At 38.4% G+C, this 25973-nt stretch overlaps 1 protein-coding gene and 1 long non-coding RNA gene across 2 annotated transcripts in view; one reads left to right on the top strand and one right to left on the bottom strand.

Annotated features, from left to right (window-relative positions):
- LOC141500885 (uncharacterized) overlaps positions 1 to 21867 on the top strand; it is a 43406-nt gene extending 21539 nt beyond the window's left edge. The window contains exon 3 of the long non-coding RNA XR_012472069.1: positions 21215 to 21867. This is a non-coding gene — a long non-coding RNA (uncharacterized LOC141500885). The remainder of the gene's footprint in view (positions 1 to 21214) is intronic.
- LOC141500883 (NACHT domain- and WD repeat-containing protein 1-like) overlaps positions 1 to 25973 on the bottom strand; it is a 70045-nt gene that overhangs the window by 8627 nt on the left and 35445 nt on the right. Inside the window, exons 11-15 of the mRNA XM_074204415.1 lie at positions 25733 to 25823; positions 9425 to 9579; positions 7918 to 8194; positions 6514 to 7064; positions 1687 to 1792 (exon numbers count right to left, since the gene is read on the bottom strand). Coding sequence (XP_074060516.1) covers positions 1687 to 1792; positions 6514 to 7064; positions 7918 to 8194; positions 9425 to 9579; positions 25733 to 25823 — 1180 coding nt within the window. The remainder of the gene's footprint in view (positions 1 to 1686; positions 1793 to 6513; positions 7065 to 7917; positions 8195 to 9424; positions 9580 to 25732; positions 25824 to 25973) is intronic.

The following is a 25973-nucleotide window of genomic DNA, read 5'->3' as shown; positions in this document are numbered from 1 at the left end:
GAGTTATTGCACTCAAAAACATTACCTGGAAGTATCCATTCTCCCAGGTGTGAGCCTTTTCAAACTTAAAAGTCAATTGCTATACCTGGCCTCACAGTCTGCCTGCCTTCCCTTGGCCCAGGCCTTGAATCTAAGATCATTGTGTATTCCATCGCTACTTAATTCCTTCTTAAGGGCAGGAGGACAAGAGTTCAAATTCAGCCTCAGACATTTGACTCTCACTAGCTATGTGGCCTTGAACAAGTCATTTAACCTTGATTGCCTCACATCCAAGACCATCTCCAGTCACTCTGATTCATATCTGGCCACTGGACCCAGATGGCTCCGGGGGAGAAAGTGAGGCTGGTGACTTAGTGCAGGCCCCCCCCCACTCTAATCCAGTCCATATGCTTGTCATGACATCTCTCTTGATGTCGTGGTCTTCTTTGAAAATAAAGAACAAGGGGAAGCTAGGTGGTGCAGTGGACAGAGCACTGGTCCTGGAGTCAGGAGGACCTGAGTTCAAATGCGGTCTCAGACACATATTACCTAGCTGTGTGAACTTGGGCAAGTCACTTAACCTCACTGTCTTGTAAAAACAAAAAAAAGAAAAAGAAAAGAAAATGAAGGACAAACATTAGTAATAATAATTGCCCACACTGATATGGTACTTCAGGGTTTTACAAAGAGCTTTCCATAGATTTTTCTAATTTGATCCTCGCAACCACCCTGTAAAATAGGCAAATTATTATCCTTATTATCACAGATGAAGAGACTGAGGCATAGAGAGTTTAAGTGACTTACTGGGGCTATATAGCTAGTAATAATAATAATAATAATAATAATGACAGCTAATATTGTATAGCTCTTACTTTGTAACAGACACTCTGCTAAGTACTTTACAGTTATTATCTAACTGATCCTCACAACTACTCTGGAAAGTAGGTGCTATTATTATCCTAATTTTACAAATAAAGAAACTGAGTCAAGTAGCAGTTATATGATTTGCTCAGCATCTCACAGCTAGTAAGTGTCTGAGACTGAGTTTGAACCCAGAACTCCTTTACTCCACTGTGCCCCCCGGCTATTTCATGATATTTAGTCATCTAAACCTGATGTTTTAAAAAGAAAATCATTCTTCACTCAGAGATTCCACCATTAGGTATACCCCAAAGAGCTCAAAGATCATATTTGTAGCAAAGAACTGGAAATAAAATTGGTGTCCATTAACTAGGAAATAGCTAAACAAATTGGTGATACATAAATACAATGGAATATTGTTGCCCCAGATGAAACAATGAACATGAGAAATATGGGAAGACATTCACATAATGATGCAAAGTAATAGAATCAGGAAAACAATATATAATGACTACAACAGTGGAAACACTAAGTAAAATTAAACTGAAGGCTTTATGACTATAATGATCAAACTTATTCCTGGAAAAAGGATGAGAAATTTAAACTTCTTCCTGTTGGAGAGGTAAGGGAACTATGGGTATGAAATATTGCATGTATGATAGATTTCCTTGATGTGTCCAGTGGTTTTGCTGAACTTTTTTCCTTTTTTAATCTATTTTTAGGAAGGAAGATTTTCTGCAGAGGGCAAAGGGGAGGGAAAGGGCTATGTTTGGAAATAAGTGTAGTATAAAAGAAATATATATATATATATATAATTTTTAATATAAAAGATGTGATATAACTCACCATCAGAAACATGCCAGACTAGAATGGACTGATCCTTTAACCCACTGTACACATACTTATCATCTTTGGAGAAACAGACACATTGAATTCCTTGGTAGAAGGCACTCTGGTAAAAATGAACAAGGAGATTTTGATTTTGATTATGCCTTAAAATCAAATTATGCCTTAAAAAAACAAAATGAAAATAATGGCTAGAAATCCAATCCTGAAACATTTAAACAGTGGCACAGCCCTGGCAAAGTTTGGGATGGAGCACTCAGTTCCACTGAGAAGAAGAAAAGTTCCTATTTATAACAGCATTTTTTGGTTAACAAAAACTTTTCTCGCAACAATCCAGAAATTATATCGATATTATTTCCCATTTTACAAATAAATAAATTGAGTCACAGAAAGGTCGGGTGACTTTTTAAAGATTGAATATGTGGTGAAATTAGAATTTTAATCGAGACCTCCACTGGGGAGCGGCTAAGTGGTGAAGGGGGGCGGCTAGGTGGTGCAGTGGATACAGCACTGGCCCTGGAGTCAGGAGTACCTGAGTTCAAATTTGACCTCAGACATTTAATAATTACCCAGCTGTGTGGCCTTGGGCAAGCCACTTAACCCCATTGCCCCATTGCCTTGCAAAAACTAAAAAAAAAAAAAAAAAGGCCTCCATTGTACCTTCCATTGACCATGTTGCCTCTCCAGGGAAGAGACCCTTCTGTCTGTGGAATATCAGAGCACCTGGTAGATGCAGCATGGTGTTGTTCAGTTGGGGAGGGGGGACAGGCAAGGCAATGAGGTTAAGTGATTTGCCGAAGGTCTCACAGCTAGTATCAAGTGTCTGAGGTCGGATTTGAATTCAGGTCCTCCTGACTGCAGGGCCAGTGCTCTTCCACTGCACCACCTCCCAGTCCATGCCCAATTTTTTAGGACCACCTTGGGGACCTTCTTGGCAGAAGTACTGGAGAGTTTGCTTTCCTTCTCTCACTCATTTCACAGATGAGGAAACTAAGGCAAATAGGGTTAAGTGACTTGCTCAGCATCATATAGATAGTGCCTGAGCCAGATTTGAACTCAGGAAGATGAGCCTTCCTCCAGGCTCAGAACTATATGCACTATAGAGCCCCTCCACCCAAAATAGCAGTCATTACTTAAATAATCATTGACATAGACTACGAGATGTTTAAGAGACTCAGGGACATTTTGTGTTAAGTAAAAAGCAATTTTTCAAGCCAGTAAACTTAGGTGACAGATTAGGAGAACCCCTCTTTCTTCTTAAAGGTTTTTTCCATATATATATTTAAAACACACACACACACACACACACACACACACACACATATGTATGTTATACCATAAGTTCACTACAATGACAGACTGGGCATTGCTTCATTCAAACTGTGACCTGGGAAAGACAGCTTTAAAAAGCCAAAGTCTTCCATGCATCCATGGCCATCCCCAGTTGTCCTGATCCATATTTGTCCACTAGACTCAGATGACTCCAGAGGAGAAAGTGAAGCACCCCTCACTTAAATCCAACTTACTTGCCCATCATGGCATTATCTCCCTGATGTCAGAGTCTTCTTAAAGAACAAAGGACAAACAACATCAGCATTACTATAATATAATTACTCTAAACCTGAGTCACTTATTGATTATTACCACAATCAGGGAGGCAAGGCAATTGAGACTTAGCATCCAGAAAACTGCATTTGCTGACAAAAGCCCTGATGAGCACCTACCTCTCTCCTATCCAAAAACTACAAAATGGAGCCAAAACTTCTGGGATGGTTGACCTAGGCTGGCCCAGCATACCGCTGTTGCAATACTGAATGAGTCGTAATGAGTAAGAGGAGCAGGGCTTTGGCCCAGGGAACCAAAATTTAGAAATCTTTGATGGAAATTACAATCCTCTAACAAAAGAAAATTATCACTTTCAGTCCTTATGAACTTCCTTATACCTCTATTTCTGATGACTCAACCCTAGGTGAACTCTAGCCTTCTTTGCCTTTAAAAATGATTGAAGGATGCATTTTCATTTCTCTGGATACCAAAATTGTTAATAATGGATCTGATTACCTTTAAAGGAGAGAGGAGAGCAATAACTCAATTTTCTGTATGGTAAAACAACTTTGACTGTTTTCTCTGGTTCCCCTATGTTTTTGTCTTAGAGATAAGTCTTATGGACCAGGACATGCTGGAACCTGCTCACAATCATAAGCACAAAGAGCAATGATGATCATGAGTGTGTCATAGGTTAGCAATAGGTACTTTTTTGACCCTCCCTATACTTTCAGGTGTGCTTGGGTCAGAGTAGACTGGTACAGAGTTGAAAGCCAACATAAGTAATGAAAGTAAAAGAGCACCTAGCTAACTTAAAGACTTCAAGTCACCATGTTCAGATTAATTGTGTTTCAAGGTACTGAAAGAACTGGCATATATTATGTCTGAATCACTGTTTGTAATCTTTGAAAGTCTGAAAGATGTGCCACACTGACTGGTAAAGAAAAAAAAATGTTATCTCAATTTCCATAAATGGGAAAAGAATGAAATCTGAAAACTATGGCCCAGTGAGCTTAATTCCTGTCAAAATATATTATTAGATAGAAGGAGTAATCCCAAAGCATTAGAATGACTCATCAAGAACAGGTTATACCAGACTAATCTCATTTCTAATTTTGACAGGATAACTAAAGTTTAGATCAAAAAAAGTGCTATAAGTATAGTTTATCAAGATTTTAATAAAGCATTTGACAAAAATCTCTTATGGTGCCTTTGAAAAAAGAGTGGAGAGGGGCAGCTAGGTGGCACAGTAGATAGAGCACCAGCCCTGGAGTCAGGAGTACCTGAGTTCAAATCTGACCTCAGACACTTAATAATTACCTAGCTGTGTGGCCTTGGGCAAGACACTTAACCCCATTACCTTGCCCAAAAAAAAGCCTAAGAAAAAAAGAAAAAAGAGTGGAGAGATGTGGGGTATGTAATACTACAGTTATTATTCAGAACTGGTTGAATAGTCAGACCCAAGAAATCATTAAGGATTTGATAATTTTTAAGTGTTATCACAATCAATGGTAACTGATTGAAAGGAAGTCTCTGGTGCATTGTTCCAAGAGTCCATGCTTGGTTCTGTGTTATTTTCTTTTTATCAGTGACCTGGACAAAGGTATAAATGATGCTTATTAAATTTGCAGATAGGGGTGGCTGGCTAGGTGGCGCAGTGGATAGAGCACTGGCCCTAGAGTCAAGAGTACTTTAGTTCAAATCTGGCCTCAGACACTTAATAATTACCTAGCTGTGTGGCCTTGGGCAAGGCACTTAACCCCATTTGACTTGCAAAAAAAAAAAAAAAAAGATAAAAAAATAAAAAAATAAATTTGCAGATAACACAAAAGTTAATATAGCTAACGCACTGAATGGTAGAATTAGAATCCAAAAAGATTTCCAATGTGCTCCAATATTAATCCAAATACAATAAGATGAAATTTAATAAAGATATATATATGTTAAACATAAAAATCAATTTCAAAAGTATAAGATTGGTATATTTAGCTAAATAGAAGTTAATCTGAAAAAGATTTGGTAGTCTTAATAGACCACAAATTCATGAGTCAACAGTATGATATGATTGTCAAAAAGAAATAATCATGCCTTAGGCAATATTAAAAAGAAAAATAGTTTTCAGAAAAAGGGAATTAGTAGTCTTGCTGTCCTATATCCTAGACAAATTACATCTGAAGTATTGTATTCATTTCTGGGTGAACAACACAGAGAGCACATTGATAAGTTGGAAAACATCAGAGAAGATCAGCCAAGATAATGAAGAGAGAGAAAATATAATAGGGACATGGTAACTGTCTTCAAGGGTTTTGTTATGGAAGAGTCAATAAACTTGCTCTTTTGGATGCAGATGGCAAAACTAGGAGCCATGGGAAGAAATTATGGAGGCAGACAGAGTTGATGTAGGGAAAACTTTCTAATACATACAGCTATGCAAAAGTGGAATGGACTGCCTCAGGCTGTAGTGTAATAACTTTCAAAAGGTATCTTTAAAGAAAAAAAAAGACTGGCTGATAATTACCCTTGTTTGGGTTTTAGAGAGGATCTTTGATCAGTTCAATTAAAATTAAAAAACTACAAAGTATTTACCATGTGCAAAGCACCACCCCAGTGTCTGGAGACATCAAGACAAACACTAAGCAGAGCCTTTCTATTTAGGGAATGCAGCATGAATACAGATTCCCTGAAAGGATCACAGAGAAAGGCAAGCCTACAGGGGCCCTTGAAGAAAAGAGGACAGGGTGGGCCAGATGCTTCTTAAGCTCCCTGTCAGCCCGAAGACTCTGTGATTCTGAGACCCTCTCCCCAGGGTACTGGGTGGCACTGGAGTGCAGAGAGCGCTGGGCCCACAGGAAGGACCCTCCCCTTCTGAGTTCAGAGCTAACTTCAAGACGCTGAGCTGGGTGACCCTGGGCAAGTCACTTCACCCTGTTTGCCTCAGTTTCCCCAAATATAAAAAGAGAAACTAATATGCCAGTCTCTCTGCCAAGAAAACCCCAAACTGGGTCACAAAAAGTTGGCAAACCTAACAGTAAGTAGTGGCAACAGTCTCATTGTTTCAGCAAGTCAGTGTTTGTAAGTCATTTAACCTCTTATCTATGTAGCAGGGGAAATAGCATTCACCCTACTATTTTTGTGAGGGTTTTGGTGAAAGTGCTGTGAAAAATAAGGCAATCCAGAAATATGATCTGCTGCTCTCATTACTACTTGCATCGTGGTTACTAACATTTCAAAAACATGCCTACTGATGGAATTCATTGTCTTTATTTAAGGATTCAGGCCTACCTCAAAGGACAGCATATGCTTCCACTTGCAGAGCTCCAGGTCCCAGAGGTACAGCAGAGCCTCCTCAGAACTGCTCACTGCCCATTGCTCCTTGTGGCTGACTTCTAAACAAGTAACCCGGCCCTGGGGGGCCTCTAGCGGGGACACTTTGGACTTAGCACATTCATAAATAAACACTTCTCCATTGGTCATGCCATAGACTACCCGGTAGTTGGTGAGAGCAGCTATGCTTGATATGGTGGCAGGAAGCTGAGTATAAAATGTGTATGTGGGTCCATCAATGACTGGGTGGGGATCTTCTGGCCTAATGTCCATTACCAACACTATGTTGTCATATGCAATGACCAGCCGTTCCTCCCCTCTGCTCAGGGCCATGCATTTGACCGCTTTCTTAGCTTCTGGGGGTGGGATGCACATGACATCCTGCCTGGAGTTCAGGGGAAACACCAGTACTGTCCCTGAGATCAGTCCGGCAAAGAGCAACTTCATCTGCTCAGCAACTTCCAAGCACCGCACTTCATTTGAAGCTTCTAAGATGTCATGGTCTTCCCCTGAAATAGATAATCTTTGCATTAAGAACAGTTTAGATTTCCACTTAAATAAGAAGTAAAATGGTTTGATGGAAAGAAGATTAGACTGATAATCAGAAGACAAAATCTAGTCCTGGCTCTGCTATGAACTTGCTTATATGACCCAGGGCCAACCATTTAGTTGCCAGAACCTAACATTCTGGACCCTCCCAGCCCTGATATTCTAGATTCTAAGACAGCTCTGACATCTTTTGTTCTAAAGGCTCTCCCAGCTCTGACATTAAGTGTTCTAAGGACCCTCCAAACTCTGACATTCTAGATTCTAAGACCCTCCCAGATCTGACATCCTGTGTTCTAAAGATCCTCCCAGCTCTCACATTCAGTGTTCTAAGGGTCCCCCCAGCTCTGACCTCCTGTGTTCTAAGGACCCTCCCAGCTCTACATCCTGGGTTCTTAGGGCCCTCCCAGCTCTGATAGTCTAGACTCTAAGACCCTCCACCTCTGACATCTTGTGTTCTTAGAAGCCTCCCAGCTTTGACATTCAGTGTTCTAAGGGCCCTCCCAGTTCTGACATTCCATGCTCTATGTTTTAAGATTGTTTGTAGCTGATATGGAGTTATGTTCTATGTCCTAAGAGTCCTTGCAGTTTTGATATTTTGCATTTTATAGTTGCAGTATAATGGAGTAGCAAATTTGGAGTCAGAAGACCTGAATTTAAATCCTGCTTCTATTACCTTTTACCTCTGTGAGCTTGAGCAAATCTTAGCCTCTCTAGTTCTCGGTTTTTGACTTGTAAAACCCCTTTGAGTTTTAAATCTTTTATCCTATGATCTTGTGGTTTATCTGTCAAACTTTCACAGGGCATTTGACAAACCTTCCACAGAGTCCCAGACAGTGATTTTGTTTTTGTCTCCTATTTTGGGGAAGTAGACATAGTTTCCATTGTGAGACACTGCAGCACAGCCAGTGCGGTCCAAAAAAGGAGATGAAAGTTTGTGTTTCCGGGTATAAGCAAGATCCCAAACTCTGAATGATGATGAATCCCTGGAGGCAGAAACCAAAGTGTTTCCACAGCAGGCCAGCATATTCACTGGGGTTCCCATGGCATCAAAAATTTCTAGAAGGGTCCCCTGCTCTGACAGGCTCCACACCTGAGAAGAATCAAAGGAGGAAGAAAGCAGAATAGAATATTCTGTTAAATATTGACTCAGTAAAATGCTGTTCACTCGTATGTATAGAAGGAACTCAGGGACGAGTTTGGGGCTGAGGGTTAGTGGAGCAGGACTGGGACAAAAGCATTTACCAGCCTGGACCAGGGGATCAGTCAAGCACAATCTTCTTGTCAGAGATGAAAGGAAGGAGAAAAGCATCAAAAAGGAGGCACATGTAAAAAAGGTTGATATGTACCATTGGGTTGAGTTCCTCCAGGAACTCTCCTCAGGGAGCCATCAACAGTCAGCCCTTTCTCCCTGGCCCTGACTTTCTGGACCATAATGTCAAACAAATAGAAAAAAAAGGCCACTCAGACATACACAGGGCACATATTGACTTAGAAAATCACATATTAACACATAATTATTTTTGTTTTATTTTATTTTTAAATTTTGTTAACTATTTCCCAATTACATTGCAATTTGGTTCAGACCCAAGGTCCTCATGCAACCATATGTGTAGCACCTCTGCTTTGGATCCTACTCAAACACCACTGGATTAAAGTCCTCACTGATAGCCACCCTGAGAGCTCCTTCTCCATCCCTATCTTTATCATTCCTTAGCCCTTTCCTGAGCTCAAATAAGATTCTTGAAAGGTAGCTGGTAACTGGGTTCATATCTAATACAGTGCAGCATAGAGAAGGCTAAGGATAGGGAGCGGCATGGTATTGTGCAAAGAGGGCTGGATTTGGAGTCAGAAGGCCTGAATTCAATAGCTCTGATGCTAGTTGTGTGACTTTGGATAAGTAATTTTCCTTCAAAGCTTCAGATAGATATTAAATAATACTGATTCTATCTATCTCCTCCTGTGTTTTTGAGGAGAGCAATTCATAACTTGAAAGTACTATAAAATAACTGCAAGATCTCTGGGTGGTTATTGGATGGTAGTGGTTCCATTATTTTTCTTAACATAGAGGAGGAAAGATCAGCCTGAGAGCCAGGAGATGGGTCCTAGGCTTTGGTATGGGCTTGTTATGAGGAATTCTTCCAGGACTCATCTTTCTAATGATAAAATGAGGAAATTGGAAAAGATAACCTCTAAGGTTCTAAGATTCTATAAAAACTCAAATGAAGGCACCAGGGCCATTTATAACTGCCCCACCATGTCCTTGGGCTGTGGTCCTTCAGAAGCCAGTCAGCCTGGAGTATCAAGCATTCTTGCTTCTTACCTGGATGAATGCATCAAGAGAGGCAGTGACAATCACATTGTTATCAGGACCAATAACAGCTGCTTCCACTATGTTCTCATGTTCAAGATCTGTGGCCATGAATCTGTGAAATCCCTTTGAATCTGCCAAAAATACTCGAACATGTTTTCCAAAACCTAAAATAATAATAATCCAACAGGTCAACTCAGTAGATAATAATAATATTTATGTTGAATTTTAAAGTTGGCAAAGTGCTTTACAAATATGAGCTCATTAAATGCTTATTAAGAACTGTTATGGGAGGGCAGCGCTAAGGTAATAAAAGTAGGAGAAAGAAGTAAGAGTGAATACCAATAAAAATCCTCCCAATAGAAAATGTACCAGATATATTAATGAACTGCTGATCAAGTAGTGAACTGGTGGTAAAGTAATTTGGAACTATGCCCAGTGGACATACCCTTTGACCCAGAAATACCACTACAAAGTCTATATCCCAAAGAGATCAAAACAAAAGGAAAAGGACCTATATGTATAAAAAAAGTTTATAGCAGCTTTTTGTGGTGACAAAGAATTGGAAATTGAGGTGATCCTTATCAGTTGACAAGTTATGACATAGTATTGTGATGGAGTTCTCTTGTATTATGGGAAATGATAGGCCATTTCAGAAAAACATGGTAAGGCCTATATGAACTGATACAAAATAAAGTGAGAAGAATCCAGAGATCATTGTACACAGTGACAGCAGTACTGTAATGATGATCAACAATGAAAAACTTAGCTATGCTGAACAATACAATGATCCAAGACAATTCCAAAGGATTCATGGTTTTAAAAAAAATGCTTTCCACCTCCAGAGAGAGAAGTGATGAACTATGAATGCAAATTAAAATATAATTCTTTGTTTTATTTTACTTGCTTTTTTGAAATATGACTAATATGAAAATATGTTTTACATTATGTCACATGTATAATTGATATCACATTGCTTGCCTTTCAGTGAGTGTGAGAGGGAATGGGAAGGAGGGAGAGAATTAGGAACTCAAAATTTAAAAAGAAAAGAATGTTAAAAATAAATAATATCAGGGGCAGCTAGGTGGTGCAGTGAACAGAGCACTGGACCTGGAGTCAGCAGCACCTGAATTCAAATCCGACCTCAGACATTTAATAATTACCTAGCTGTGTGGCCTTGGGCAAGCCACTTAACCTCATTTGCCTTGCAAAAACCTAAAAATGAAAGAAAGAAAGAAAGAAAGAAAGAAAGAAAGAAAGAAAGAAAGAAAGAAAGAAAGAAAGAAAGGAAGGAAGGAAGGAAGGAAGGAAGGAAGGAAGGAAGGAAGGAAGGAAGGAAGGAAGGAAGGAAGGAAGAAAGAAAGAAAGAAAGTCAAAATGCTTTTAAAAAGATAGAAAGAAAAAAAGGAAAGAAGGGGGGAAAGGGGGAAATCCTGCTGGGAAAATCCTAGAAAAAAATAATAGTGAATCATTTTCTAGCTCAGGTTAGCATATAGAGAGAGTCAGAGAAGAATGTGAATATTGGAGATGGGTCTGGCCAAGAGCCACCTGTACTTCAAGGCAGAGAGAAGTTGTATCCATAGACAAAAAGAACCAGACCCATACTGGGCACTATGATCTCATGTAGTTGCAGGAAAAGGTGCCAACTTAAAGGTTTGTTACCCACTACCCTATTCTGAGAACTAGATCCAGGTTAGAAAGAAGAAGAGGCCTGTGCTCAGAGGTGATATCCTGAGTAAATAGTAGTTGTAAGGCCTTGGCCAGTGTCACAAGAGAGGAACAAGTTCAGAAGCCTGCTGAAGCAGAATGATTCTGACTTCCAGAACAGAGCAGGATCTTATTTCCAAATTCTAACCCAGTCTGAAGTCCGCAGGTGAATAACTAGGTAGAAATCCCAGATCAAACAGAGGTTTGCAATTCTGTCTCCTGAATCAACAGTCTCCCAGATAACTGAGTCTACTAGCACTCAGCTATTGCTTATACCCAAACCTAGGTCAGGCACTTGGAGAGCTCAGACTTGGAGAAAATTATCAGACCTTGTTTGGAATCAGACTACTTTAGGAGCACTGAAAACTTGCAGGTCCCTGAGATCCTAGAAAATATCTCTAAGAAAGCAGCAATAGGACTAGCCTAGATATTGCCTTCAGAAGTGTGTAGAGCCTGGCCCCAAAATCAAGTTCAAAGTCAAGAAGTAGGCTGAAAGAATGAGAAAATAAAAAAGTATTCCAACATAAAAAATTATTGTGGTGACAAAGACATTTAAGACACAAACTGAGAAGAAAGGAATGACTAAAGGCAAAGCTTTCCAAGTAAATCAAGTTAGATGCAAATTCAACTAGAATTGCAGAAAATGAAGCTGGAGTTGTTTTTTTAAGAATTTAAAAAGTTTTTTATAATGAAATGAGAGCTCTAGAAAAAAAATTGGAAAAGAAATGGGAGGTTTGAAAGAAAGAATTGAAAAGGGAGTTTATAGCTTGACTTAAGAGACACAAAACCTTGCCCAAACAAAAAAGTCCCTAAAAATTTGAATGGTCCAAATAGAAGTCAATAACTCTATAAGACAATAGGATATATTGGGGGGGAAAAGAAGAAAATTCAAGTTATCTCATAATAAAAATAACTAACTTAGAAAATAGATCAAGGGGAAAAAATTAAGAATCAATTAGCTCTTTGAAAATCATGACCAAAATTAGAGCTCTAGACATCTTACTTCAAGAAATCTTAAAAAGAATACTTCCCAGATCTCTTAGAGCCAGAAAACAATGTGGAACAAGAAAGAACCCAAGAGTTACCCCCGAAAAAAATCTCAAAATGAAATTTCCTTCATCCATCATAGCCAAAATCCAGAGCTTCCAAGTCAAACAAGCAAGCAAAAAAAGAAAATTCATGTATAAAGAAGCCACAATCAGATCACATACAACTTGTCAGCCCCCATGATGCAAAGAGTTGAGAATATGATATTCCAGAAGACTAGATAGAGGGCTAAAGTCAATAACAACCCATCTTCACTGACTATAATTCTTTAAAGAAGTAGAGAATTTTTCAGCTCTCCTGATGAAAAATCCAAAGATTTGTAGAAACTGAAGTTCAAAAACAGAAGTAAAGAAAAACATAAAAGGGGCAGCTAGGTGGCACAGTGGATAGAGCACCGGCCTTGGAGTCAGGAGTACATGGGTTCAAATCCGACCTCAGACACTTAGTAATTACCTAGCTGTGTGGCCTTGGGCAAGCCACTTAACCCCATTGCCTTGAAAAATCTAAAAAAAAAAAACTATAAAAAAGGTAAACTCAAATAAACAATGATACTGAGCTAAACAAGGATAAACTACTGACATTCTAATGAAGATACATGATGCATGTGTCCCCTCTGAACTCTATCATCATCAGGGGTCAAAGATGAATTCTAATTAGATAATGGAAGACCTGTGAATGATTCTATTATGTCTTAATAATCTTAAAAGAAGAACGAAAAGGGAGGGGAAGAGGAAGTAGGGTATGGAAGATATAGGGAAATGATGATTAGAGGAAATTATCACATATTTGGAGCACTCAAGGAAGAAAGGTAGAGAAAGTAGCTGGCACTTAAATGATATTCTTACATCATTTTTATACTGGTTAAAGTAATAATGATAAAATAATAATAATAATGATAGCTAGCATTTATGTAGTGTCTACTATGTGTCTAGTGTGTTTTACAAATATCTCATTTGATCAAAGGAGGGAATACACACACATAGAGTTGGATACAGAAATACCTTTAATTCAACAGGGAATGGGGGGGGAGAGAAGGAAGAATTTATAGGGAAGGAAGATTAAGGGAGAAATTAGTCCTAAACAAAATAAACTATAAGCATGTACAAATAGATTTGTAGATCTTTTTCAGGTAGCAAAGTGGAAACTGGGAGGGGTGTCTAACAATTTGGGAATGATTGAACAAGTTTACAATTTTAAATGTAACAGAATACCATTATGCTTAAGAAATGAGGAAGGGAATGGTTTAAGAGAAACCTGAAAAGACTTGTATGAACTGATGCAGAGTGAAGTGAACAGAGCCAGGAGACTGCAAAGACAAAAAAGCCTTGAAAGACAGAGTTTTGATCAGTGCAATGTCTATGATTCCTGAAGACTAATGATAAAAACATGCTGCCCACCTCCTAATAGAGAAATAAAAGATTCAGAGCTCAAAATGAGACATACACACATATGTATATATATATAAATAAATACATGTAAATATATACATATATCAGGGCAGTTAGGTGGTACAGTGGACAGAGCACTGGACTAGGAATCAGGAAGAGTTCAAATACAGACTGAGATACTTAATAGCTGTGTGTCCCTAGGTAAGTCACCTAACTTTATTTGCCTCAGTTCTTCATCTGTAAAATGAGCTGGAGAAATAAATGACAAACCACTCTACTATGTTTATCAAGAAAACCCCAAATGGCATCATGAAGAGTTGGACACAACTGAACAATAATAACAAAATGTACATATAACTTGATATATAGACATGTGCATTTTGATATATATAACTGTAGTGTTTTTCATGGCCAATGAGAAATGTTTTTGTTCATACGAGGACTGGCCTGTTGCTAGGCCCTAGAAGACAGAAGTTGACTCCATATTTGATCATTGACCAACCCATCTATGTACTGGGAAGTTCCTATCTACCTAATACTTGATTTAGTCAATTTTATTTAGGCAAGTAATGCCAGGCTCTACCAATCATATTATGTAAGCAAACTTCAATTAACCCAGGTGTGCGAGGTTTACAAACTTTCTTAATCACAATGTCTTTGTATTCTATATACAGGGAATTGGAATCCTAGCTACCTGATGATTGAGGTCATTGAGGCCCCCCCCCTCTCATTTGGTCCCTGTGAATCTGCCCAGCAATAACCATCAGATATGAGGGCAGACATTTAGCAGTCTGCACTCTCTAAGAAAGTGCTTATATATTCCCCTGTGCACACCACTGCCTGTGTTAGCTCATAGGACTGAAGAACACGAGAGCTGCCCACTTCCAGGTCTGTGAGTTATAAACTTGCAGACTTGTGATCCTTGAATGTTTATGTTCCTCAGCACCTTGTCCATGATCTATCTCTTCATCACTGGGCTATAAATGTTTGTGACAGGGAATTTGTTTTTCTTTTGTTCTCAGTTGAGAAGGGAGGTAGAAAAAGGAGAAAAGGCAGATTTTTATTGACTGAAAAAAATACAGTTTTAAAAAGAATCTGCTCTGCACAAGATTTGTCTAGAGGCTATGGTGGACAGAGAGTAATCAATAGAAAATAAAGATAAAACATATGGGGTGGCTAGGTGGCTCAGTGGATAGAGCACCGGCCCTGGAGTCAGGAGTACCTGAGTTCAAATCCAGCCTCAGACACTTAATAATTACCTAGCTGTGTGGCCTTGGGCAAGCCACTTAACCCCATTTGCCTTGCAAAAAAACCTAAATAAAAAAAGAGAAAACATAGCCCATTTCCCCAAGGTCACTCACACTTTAGCAGAGGAATATAATATAAAGTCCTATGGGAATTCAGAAAAGGAACACTTTTGACAGGCCAGCTAGAGAAGTCTTTCTGGAGAAGGTTCCATTTAAATATAAATAAGGAGAAGGAATTCAAGGCAAAGAAAACAGTGCAAGCAAAAGCCTAGAGAAAGAAACCCTTTCATAAAACTAAGAAAAAGCAAGAATTCACTGGGATAAAATGTAAAAGAACTGATGGGGAACATTGCAAGATAAATTTTTTTTATGTTTTTTTGTAAGGCAAATGGGGTTAAGTGGCTTGCTTGCCCAAGGCCACACAGCAGGGTAATTATTAAGTGTCTGAGGCTGGATTTGAACTCAGGTACTCCTGACTCCAGGGCCGGTGCTCTATCCACTGTGCCACCTAGCCACCCCATATTGCAAGATAAATTTGGAAAGGTGGGGCAAAATCTACTATGGAGGTCTTGAATATCAGACTGAGAGAATTGTGATAACATTCTCTGGGGTGATGAATAGGGAATAGAATTAGGATTCAGAAGACTTGTACTTGAATCCTGATTTTGCCTCTTCTATCTGCGTGACCTAAAACAAATTATTTAATGCCTGTGAGTCTTCATTTCCCTATCTATAAAATCAAAAGATTGAACTAGAATTAAAGATCTCTTATTTCTTTTCCAGTGCTAAGTCCTATGAATCCACATGTCATACTTCTCCATGTGAAGAGGCATAGGCATAGGTCTTTCAAGCACTTCATGATATGTTTCATCTGAGATGCTGGAGGAAATCATGGAAGGCTTCGTGGAAGGGGTTGATATTTGACCTGGGCCTTTAAGCATGGATGGGAGAGGGAATTCCAAATATATGAAGAATATGTTGCTAACTTGGATAGAAAACTAACAGTGGAAACTTGCTGACAGTGGAAGAGAAAAGAAGTGGGCAGCTTTTAGAGATTTTGATGTACAGCACAGCATTTAATCATCTGGGCCAAAACATTCACAAATATCAGAAATGGTTTGAAGAAATGACGGAGAAATTTAAAAGTTACTAAATGAAAGATGCAAACTCCACAAGATTTTTACCACCACAATAGTTTCTGTCTCTAAGAAGGAATTGCTTAATTCTATCCAAAGTAAAGAGACAGTATTCTCTTTACTTAAATTAATTTTAGGGAAAGGAAAAGAGAAAGAAAAATTTAAAAGTCAATTTTTAATCAATGTTTAAAATTATCTTTACATAATTGGAAAAAATGAAATATTATTTTAAAAAAAGTAAAGTGCCAAGGACAGCTAGGTGGCACAGTGGATAGAGCACCGGCCCTGGAGTCAGGAGGACCTGAGTTCAAATCTAGCCTCAGACACTTAATAATTACTTAGCTGGGTGACCTTGGGCATGTCATTTAACCCCATTGCTTTACAAAAACTAATAAATAGATAGATACCCATTGATTTGCAAAAAATAGATAGATAGATAGATAGATAGATAGATAGATAGATAGAGTGCCTCTGAAGCTTAGAGAGATACAGGATTCTTGCCTCTGTAAGATAGAAAATAAAAAGTCAGTTTTATGATGAGAGTAACAATTCAAAGTGCTTTTATGATACCCTGAAGACTATTTATGGACCAATGCCCTGTGGTACATCTCAGCTATTCAGCACTATTGGAGTTACATTGATTAGTGCTAAGAACATGATGCTGGAGAGATGGGCTGAACACTTCCTTAATGTTTTCAATAGACCATCATTAACCATTGCTGAAGCCATTGACTGTACACTTCAAGCTGAAATCAATTCCTCTCTAGGTAGAATTTCCAACTAGAGGTTTTGAATGCCTTAGGCTTCTCTGTAAGGCAAAGTGCCAGGTACTCAATCTATTCCAACTGAGATTTACAAGGCAGGGAGTCTACTGATCATACAAAAGCTGACTGAAATTTTTCAAATCATATGACAAAGGGAACAGGAGTTCAAGGATGCTTGCATTATCCATCTCTATAAAAGTAAAAGAAATGGTTTGTCCTTTGACAATCAGAGTGGGGAATATCTCTTAGTCATTGCTGGCAAGATTCTTGCCAAGTGTTTTCCTTAATAGCTTAATCCTTCACCTGGAAGATGGTTATCTACTCTAGCCAGTGTGACTTTAGAAAAGGCTGAGGAATGGTCAGTATGGTGTTTTCTGCCCAGCAGCTCCAGGAGAAATGCCAAGAGCAGAACAGAGGTCTGTACATGTTCTCTGATTTGACCAAAGCTTTGATACTGTCAGTCATGTTAGCTTGTGAAAGATCATGGCAAAATGTGGTTTCTCAGAAAGGCTCCTCAGAACTGCATGCCAAATTCATGATGGCATGCTTGAACAGATTCTGGATTGTGGATGATATTTTTACACTTTCCCAGTGATCAATGGAGTGAAGCAGGGCTGTGTACTCCCATGCTTTTTAGCGTAAAGTTTTATCAATGTTGTCAGACACCTTCGATGAAGAAAAAAATGGCATCAAGGTCAGATACTTCACTAGGTAAATTATTTAACTTGAAAAGACTTGTGTTGTTGTTTGTCCTTTGCTCTGGAAGAAGACTGTAACATCAGGGAGATGATGCCATGACAAATGAGTTGGAGTTAAGTTAGGGGGTGATGTGCAAAGTCACCATCCTCACATTCTCCTCTGGAACCATCTAGGTCCAGTGGCCAGATATGGATCAGAAGGACTGGAGAAGGGGCAGCTAGGTAGCACAGTAGATAAGAGTGCTGAACCTGGAGTCAGGAGGACCTGAGTTCAAATTTGACCTTAGACACTTAATAATTGCCTAGCTGTGTGACCTTGGGCAAGTCACTTAATCCCATTGCCTTAAATAAAATTTTTAAAAAAGGACTAGAGATGACCCTGGATGCAGTGGGAGACCTTGGATTTTTTAAAGTTAGGTCTTTCCAAGTCAAAGTTTGAGCCAATGCCCATTCAATCATTAGGTTAGATAAGTGAGAGATAAGGCAAATAGGCCAAGAATGACCACTTCCAAAAAAGAAGAAAAAAAATTGTGAGGATAAGATCCTCAGGCTATCTTGGTGATTGAGGCAAATGAGACTAAAGTGGAGGACAGTAGGTGCCTGACTTTTTGTTTGCAGATGATTGCAAACATCTGATTACGGCTTCTGAGGCTCAGATGTAACAAAGTGTGGATTAATTCTGTTTGTCCTAATTTTGATGCAGCATCTCCAAGAAAACACAGGTTCTCCATTAGCCAGCACTACAATATCCATACATGGAATCATCAGTTACAGAAACCAAAGAAGTTTTGAATACTGTGGACAAGTTCACTTATCTTGGTAGTATACTTTCCAGGGATGTACAATTGATAGTGAGGTTGATTCACACATTGCCAGAACTAGCTCAATGTTTAGGCGGCTCCAAAAGAAAGTGTGGGAGAGAAGGGGTATTAGGTTGCCTACCAAACTTAAGGTCTACTGACCCATTTTGTCAATCTCATTATTGTATACTTGTGAACCCTATACAGTATACCAAGATATGCCCGGAAACTGAGTCTATTCCATTTGAATTGTCTTAGGCAGATTCTAAAGATTGCTTGGCAAGATAGGGTACTGGACTCTGAGGTCCTTTCTCAAGCTAAATCATTAAAATATTCCAACTCTGCTGCAGAGAGTATAACTCTGATGGACTGACCACATTGTTCCAATGCCAAATGTACATTTGCCTAAAAGATACTTTATGGAGAATTCACACAAGTCAAGTGTTCACATGGAGGTCAGAAGAAGCAGTATGAGGACACTCTCAAGGTCTCTTTAAAGAACTTTGGAACTGATTGCCTACATAGAAGATACAATGTTGTATACTTGCATCAAAGAAGGAGTTGTTGCTTTAAAAGAAAAGCAGATTTTCAAAAGAAATGTGAGATGCACAAATTTAAAAACATCTTCACTCTAAATGTTCATGTGAACTATTTATGCCTGACCTATGGAAGAGTCTTCTGAAGTCATACTGATTGGATCAGCCACAGTCAAACATACTGTATAATGACCCCAACATAGTGATATCATTTTGAAGTACAAAAGACAATGTATGATTGCAATGGAATGTTGATGTGCTTAAAAATGTGATGAACAGAATGCTTTTAGAAAAACCTAGAAAGGGCAGCTAGGTGGCAACAGTGGATAGAGCAAAGGCCCTGGAGTCGGGCAGACCTGAGTTCAAATTCAACCTCAGACACTTAATAATTACCTAGCTATATGGCCTTGGGCAAGTCACTTAACCCCATTGCCTTGCAAAAACCTAAAAAAAAAACCTAGAAAGACTTACATGAACTAATACAAAATAAAGGGAGCAGAAACAGGAGAACATTGTACACAGAAATAGCAATATTGTATGTTGATCAACAGTACATGATTTAGCTATTCTCAGCAACACAATGATCTAAGATAATTCCAAAGGACTCAATGCTATTCCTCTCCAAAGAAAGAACTGATGGAGTCTGAATGTAGTTTAAAGCAATTTTTTTAGCTTTTTAAATTTTAGGGGTATGGGGGGGGGGTCTGTGTTTTCTTTTAGAACATGACCAATATGAAAATATATTTTGCATGACTTCACATGTATAACCTATATCAAATTGCCTACCTTCTCAATGAAGGGGCTGGGGAGGGAGATAATTTGGAACTTTTAAAAATTTTAACATGAATGTTAAAAAAATTTTTGCATGTAATTGGAAAAAAATTAAATATTTATTGGGCTCTGAGATTTAAAAAAATGTCAATCCTATTGAGGCTGTTGTTTATGGGTACCAACCCATAACTGTTCAGGCTGCCATCTTGTCTGGAGAAAAATCTGAGATTATTCAAGACTTGCTGCTTTTGGATGTCACTTCACCTACTCTTGATATTGAAACTCTGGCAGAGTTAATATCAAACATAATACCACTATCCCTTTATCGAGCAAAGCCAAACTTTAACTACCTATGCTCAGTCATTCAGCCCAGTGTGCTTATTCAGCTTTACAAAGGAGAGAGAGCAATAACTAAGGATAAATTTGTTTGGTGTGTTTGAGCTCATAGGAATTCCCCCTGAGCCCAGGATGTTCCTCAGAATGAACTAATCTTGGATATTGAAGAAAATGGCATCTTCAAAGTATCTACGGTGGATAGGATCACAAGCAAGGAGAATAAGATCAATATCACCAATGTAAAATTCATCTGAGTAAAGAAACATTAAGCATATGATCCAGCAAGTTGAGAAATACAAAGCTGAAGATGAGAAGGAAAGAGTGTCTTCCAAGAACTCACTTGAATCATATTTTCAACATGAAGGTTACAGTAGAGAATGAGAAACTCTAAAATAAAATTGGTAATCAAGTCAAACATAATGATAAATGTAAAAAAAATAAAAAGTAGACTGCTGAAAAGGAAGAATTTGAGCATCAGCAAAAAGAATTGAAGATCTGCAATCTCATCATTATTAAGCTGTATCAGAGTGCAGAGAGCATTCCAGGAGGCATGCCTGATGGATTCCCAGGTGATGAAGCAGCCCATCTGGAGATGCTTCTTCTGGACCCACCATTGAAGGGATTAACTAAATGAACCAAAAGAAAGAGCATTTCATATAGTTTTTCAAAAATTCAAGGACTCAATTTTGCAACCAAGGCTGTGGCAATTTAAAAAGAACATTTAGGTCAACTCTGCCATACCCCTTTTGCAGACAAGGCATTCATCTCCAACAATGAGGAGAGACTCCCATATCATTTTTCCAGGCACCTGGACCCACAACCCAGGGATTATCCTCAACTCCTCTCTAATTTATCCATCATATTCAATCTGATATCAAGTCTTATTTCTACCTTTACTGTATCACTCTTAAATGTCCCCCTTTTCTACACTCAAACAGTCACCACCCTGATACAATCCCTTATCACCTCATGCCTGAACTCCAATAATCTGCTGGTAGACCTCCTTATTTCAGATATTCCCCACTCTGCTCCATCATTCAGCTATCAAAGAGGTTTTTCCTAAAACTCAAATCTGATCGCACCCACATACCCATAAACATAGAACTTCGGTGACTCCCCTATTTCCACCAGAATCAAATATAAAGTTATTTGTCATTTAAAACCCCTTCTGGGGGTGGCTAGGTGGCACAGTGGATAGAGCACTGGCCCTGGAGTCAGGAGTACCTGAGTTCAAATCCAGCCTCAGACGCTCAGTTACCTAGCTGTGTGGCCTTGGGCAAGCCACTTAACCCCATTTGCCTTGCAAAAATCTAAAAAAAAAAAAAAAACCTTCTAAATATCTAGTATGCTAACAGTTTTCTCCCCTCCACAGATTATGATCCATCTGCACTAATGTTGCATACAACCCTTCAAATCCTTTGATCCAATGTTGTCCTCCTCACCTGGACCTTCTGACTTCCTTGGCTTCCTTCAAGACTCAATTCAAAGCCCACCATCCACAGGAAGACTTTTCTAGTCCTGCCCACTGCTAGAAACTTTTCTTTGAGATTGCCTCATTTAAACTGTACATATATCATGTCTACATACATATGTGTGCATGTTCCCTCCTTGTGAGCTCCTTGAATTCAGGAACCATCTTGTTTGCCGTTCTTTTGTACCCTCAGAGCTTAGTACAATACCTAGCATATAGTAAGGGCTTAATAATTGTTGGTTGACTGACAATCTGAAAAATTAAGACTATTCACAATGTCCCATACATACCATTAGCTTTTCTTTTAATGACTTGCTCTATGATCTTTAACTATGTTGAGTTTTCGTTTCATCACTTAGAAAAAAAGGGGGCTAGTTAGTAACAGAAGTTGAGTCCATTGAAATTGAACACAGAGATCTAAGTTTGATTTTCAGCTCAGTTACTCTTAGCTGTGTGATTCTAGGCAAGTCTTTATCCCCTCTGGACCTCAATCTCACTTGTAAGATGAAAATGTTGGGCAGATGATTTCTGGGATCCTTTTTACCTCTAAATTTTGAGTCTGTAAAGGAGCTGGAGAATTGCAGCTCCAATTTCCACATTTTACATGAAACTCCTTTGTGCTTTGTGAGCTGCTAAATAGCTTTCCAGATCCACTCACTCCCTTTCAATTTAGCAAATTCAATTCAATTCAACAAATAATTATTTAATTATTAGGTAGCTATTATGTGAAGAGTATGCTAATGGATACTATTTATGACTGTGGCAGAGGTACTTTCCCTACAGAGCCCACAGACACTAAGTGCCCTCTTAGAAGCCAATCAAATGATTATCATTAAAGTTCTTCCTCTTCCATTTCGAAAAGACTGAACTCAAGTGAGTGTTAATGTGTGAAGGAAAGACTATTGTAGAATTTTAGGGGTTTAGGAACGTTTTGGAAATAGCAAAATATGGAATCCTTCAGCTCTCTTCTTCCTCCCTCCTGTGTCATGATCACTTTCTTCAAGTACCTGATGGTCTATCATGTTGAACAATTCAACTCATACAATTACAGACCAAGAGTTTGAAGGAACTTTTTATTGTTGTTCCGTTGTTTTGTCTTGTCAGACTCCACGACCCCATTTAGGATTTTCTTAGCAAAAATACTGGAGTAGTTTGTCACTTCATTCTCCAACTCCTTTTCCAGATGGGTAAAATGACTCACCCAGAGTCACACAGATGATAAGTGTCTGAGGTCATATTTGAACTCACAGGGGCAGCTAGATGGGTGGTGCAGTGGACAGAGCCAAGAGTCAAGAGAACCTAAGTTCAAATCCAGCCTCAGACACTTAATAATTGCCTAACTGTGTGACCTTGAGCAAGTCACTCTTAACCTCATTGCTTTAAATAAATAAAATTTTTAACAAAAGACTTGAAACTCACAAAGATTAGTCTTCCTGAGTCTAGGCTCTCAGAATTCTACTGCACCACCTAGCTGCCCCTGAAGGAATTACTTTGTCATCCAGTCCAATTCACTGATTTCACAGAGGTCAAGTAGTTCCTTGACTAAATCAACTAAAATCCTAAAGTAGCGGAACCAGGATACTTGCTATGAATGACCCCAAAACTGAGAGTTAAGACCAAGGGTGAAAGATTCAAGGAGATTTAGTCCCTATTAGAAAATTTACCAGAGAACTTGAACAAGAGCTGCTAGGGATGAGAAGGCTTGGATGCTTTGTGATCTGAACCATTGGAAAGAAAAACCACATCAATGAGATCATAAATCCAAAACTATTGAACGTATTCTTGAAGTATTTTGTACCTTGAGTGTTCAAATACTCTGATGATGCTTGTACTTTAAAACTGTATATACATATGAGCTATTATTTGTGGAGTTAAATTAAAATAAAAATTGTCAATAGAAACAAATACAAAATCAATAAAATGGGAGCAAACATTTTTAATCCAACTCCCTTACAACTTTTTTGTGCTATTTAAAGATTTTATTCCCTCCAAATGACATTTTATGGAATGTTTAAAGAATCTGTGAATCCTAGGAGCCAGGTTATATGAAATACCTAGAAATTTCATTGTGGCACCTAGAATTTGCAATGCAATCTTATATGGAACTATAAAAATTCATTCTATACTTTTTGTCCATGAACATTTGAAAAAATTCATCACTAGACAGCCCCACTCTTCATAGATAAATATGGGATATTCCCAAGATTTCTCAGATTCTACCACCCTTACTCCCCCTGCTTAAAACAGACTGATTTCTGAAGAACCACTGTCATTAAAAGAGTGCAAGAGGGGCGGCTAGGTGACGTAGTGGATAAAGCACCGGCCTTGGGGTCAGGAGTACCTGGGTTCAAATCTGGTCTCAGACACTTAATAATTACCTAGCTGTGTGGCCTTGGGCAAGCCACTTAACCCCATTTGCTTTGCAAAAACCTAAAATAGTGCAGGAAGTCCTTCAGTCAAGTGTTTAGTTCTTGAATGCTGCATTTCACAGGCTCTTGGAGGTCCTTTTGCAGACCTTGAATGATTATAACTTTAGGTTAGAATCAAACATCCTCTAGAAATAGGTCATCCCATTTCTTCCCCCTTCTTTCAAAGCTGAAAATTTCATCTGATTCCCAGTCCAAGGCAAGCTTTTGAGAGCTCTAGTTTAAAGTTACAATTTCTATTTGAAACTGTACAAAATGGCTATGGATTTACCAGAAGATCTAGGTTCTAAACCCAAGTCATCCATCTCTAAACTATTCAAATCTGAACAGTTCATTTCCCCTCCCTGAGTCTCAATTTCCTCACTTGTAAAAGGGAAGTAATAATACTTTCCTATATTTCAAATAAGGCTGTTGTTTGGCCCTGGAATCAGGAGGTCCGGAGTTCAAATGTGACCTCAGACACTTACTAATTACCTATCAGTGTGACCTTGGGTAAGTCATTTAACCTCATTGCCTTGCCAAAAAAACCCCAACCACATTCTTAAATCTTTCAAATCTGTTTTTGTTTTTTAAAAATCTGCTCACTTTGTGCTTTATCAGTCCATGCAAGTCATCTCAGGTTTCTGTGAAAACTGTCTCTTTCACCATTGATAAGGAACATCAATCCAGTATAAAACTATACTTTGTTCAGCAATTTCTCAATGAATGAAGATCATTTTAGACACTAGTCTTTAGCACCACAAAAACAGATACTATTAATGTTTTTGAGGATATTGGTCATCCTTATCCTCTTTCTCTGATCTTATTTTTGAGTTGTTGTATCACTACATCAAAAAATATTCACAGTTTAGAGATTTTCTTTTGGCCACACTTCCAGATTGCTTTCAAAAATGGCAAAACCAATTCACAGCTCCATCAACAGTGCCCAGTGTCAAACAATTATCATTTTTTACTTCTCTCTCCTTTTGGAATCCTAAGTTTAAGAGGTTTTTGGAATCTGAAGGTTAAGAGGTAGAATCTCAGAATTGTTTAATTTTTCATTCCTTTTTTAAAGAGTGATCTAGAATAGTTACAGGAGACTCATGGTGGAGGATGCCATCCACATCAAGAGAAAAAAATCATAGACTTTCCAGAATGAAGCATACTATTTTCCCTTTCTTTTTGTTGTTTTTCTTTCTCATGGTTTTCTTCTTTTGTTCTCATTCTTTTTTCAAAACATAACGTGAAAATATTAATGACTGTACATATATAACATCAGACTGCTGTCTGTTTTAAGAAGGGGAAAGGAGGAAAAATTTGGAACTTAAAATCTTAGGAAAGTGAATGTTGAAAACTCTCTTTGCATGTAATTGAGGGAAAATATGAAGTGGGAAGAAAGTGATTTGAAGCACTTTTTCCCTATCACTTGGATTTTTTTCTTTGAGAACTGCTTCTTCATTCCCTTAGACTATTTGAGTATTAGTGAATGACTGTAACATATTTATCTACATAAGTTTCTTAAATAACTTTGGCGATCAAACCTTCATTAGAGAAATTTATTGCAAAATTTTTCCAGTTCCATTTCCTTGCTAATTTTAGCTTCATTGGGGGTGGCTAGGTGGCACAGTGGATAGAGCACCGACCCTGGAGTCAGGAGTACCTGAGTTCAAATCCAGCCTCAGACACTTAATAATTACCTAGCTGTGTTGTCTTGGGCAAGCCACTTAACCCCATTGCCTTGCAAAAGCTAAAAAATTAAAAAAAAATTTAGCTTCATTGGTTTTGTCTGTGTAAAAACATTTCAATGTTATATAATAAAAGTTGTTTGTTATCTTCTGTAAAAAAAACAAATAAGGCTGTTGTGAGGAGCAAAGGAGATAATGGATGAGAAGTTACTTTGTAAATGATAAGATACTATGTGAATGTATATATGTATGTATATATGGAGAGAGACACAGAACTCAGAGGAGAGAAAGATAGCATCATTTTCAGGAAAGAGAGGATCATCCTTTACCTGCGGCAAGAAGAGATTCATCTTCTGAAACTACCAGAAGCTGCACAGCAGAGGGAACTTTTTCCAGCAGGCTGCTTCCCTGAAGAGAAATCTGTTTTGGGAGAAGGAAAGGGGAGATGTGTAGCAAAATTTTAATTTAAATTCCCAGAAGATCCACTGTAGGGAATTTCCCGTGCAATAAAAGAGTAAAGACCCTTCCCACCATAGACATCTCAATTAGAGGTTGTATCCCTATCTTCTC

The sequence above is a fragment of the Macrotis lagotis genome, chromosome X, assembly GCF_037893015.1.
Source record: "Macrotis lagotis isolate mMagLag1 chromosome X, bilby.v1.9.chrom.fasta, whole genome shotgun sequence".
In the NCBI taxonomy this organism is placed as follows: domain Eukaryota; kingdom Metazoa; phylum Chordata; class Mammalia; order Peramelemorphia; family Peramelidae; genus Macrotis; species Macrotis lagotis.
The sequence above is the reverse complement of the archived record's forward strand: the minus strand, read 5'-3'. Positions and strand labels throughout refer to the sequence as shown.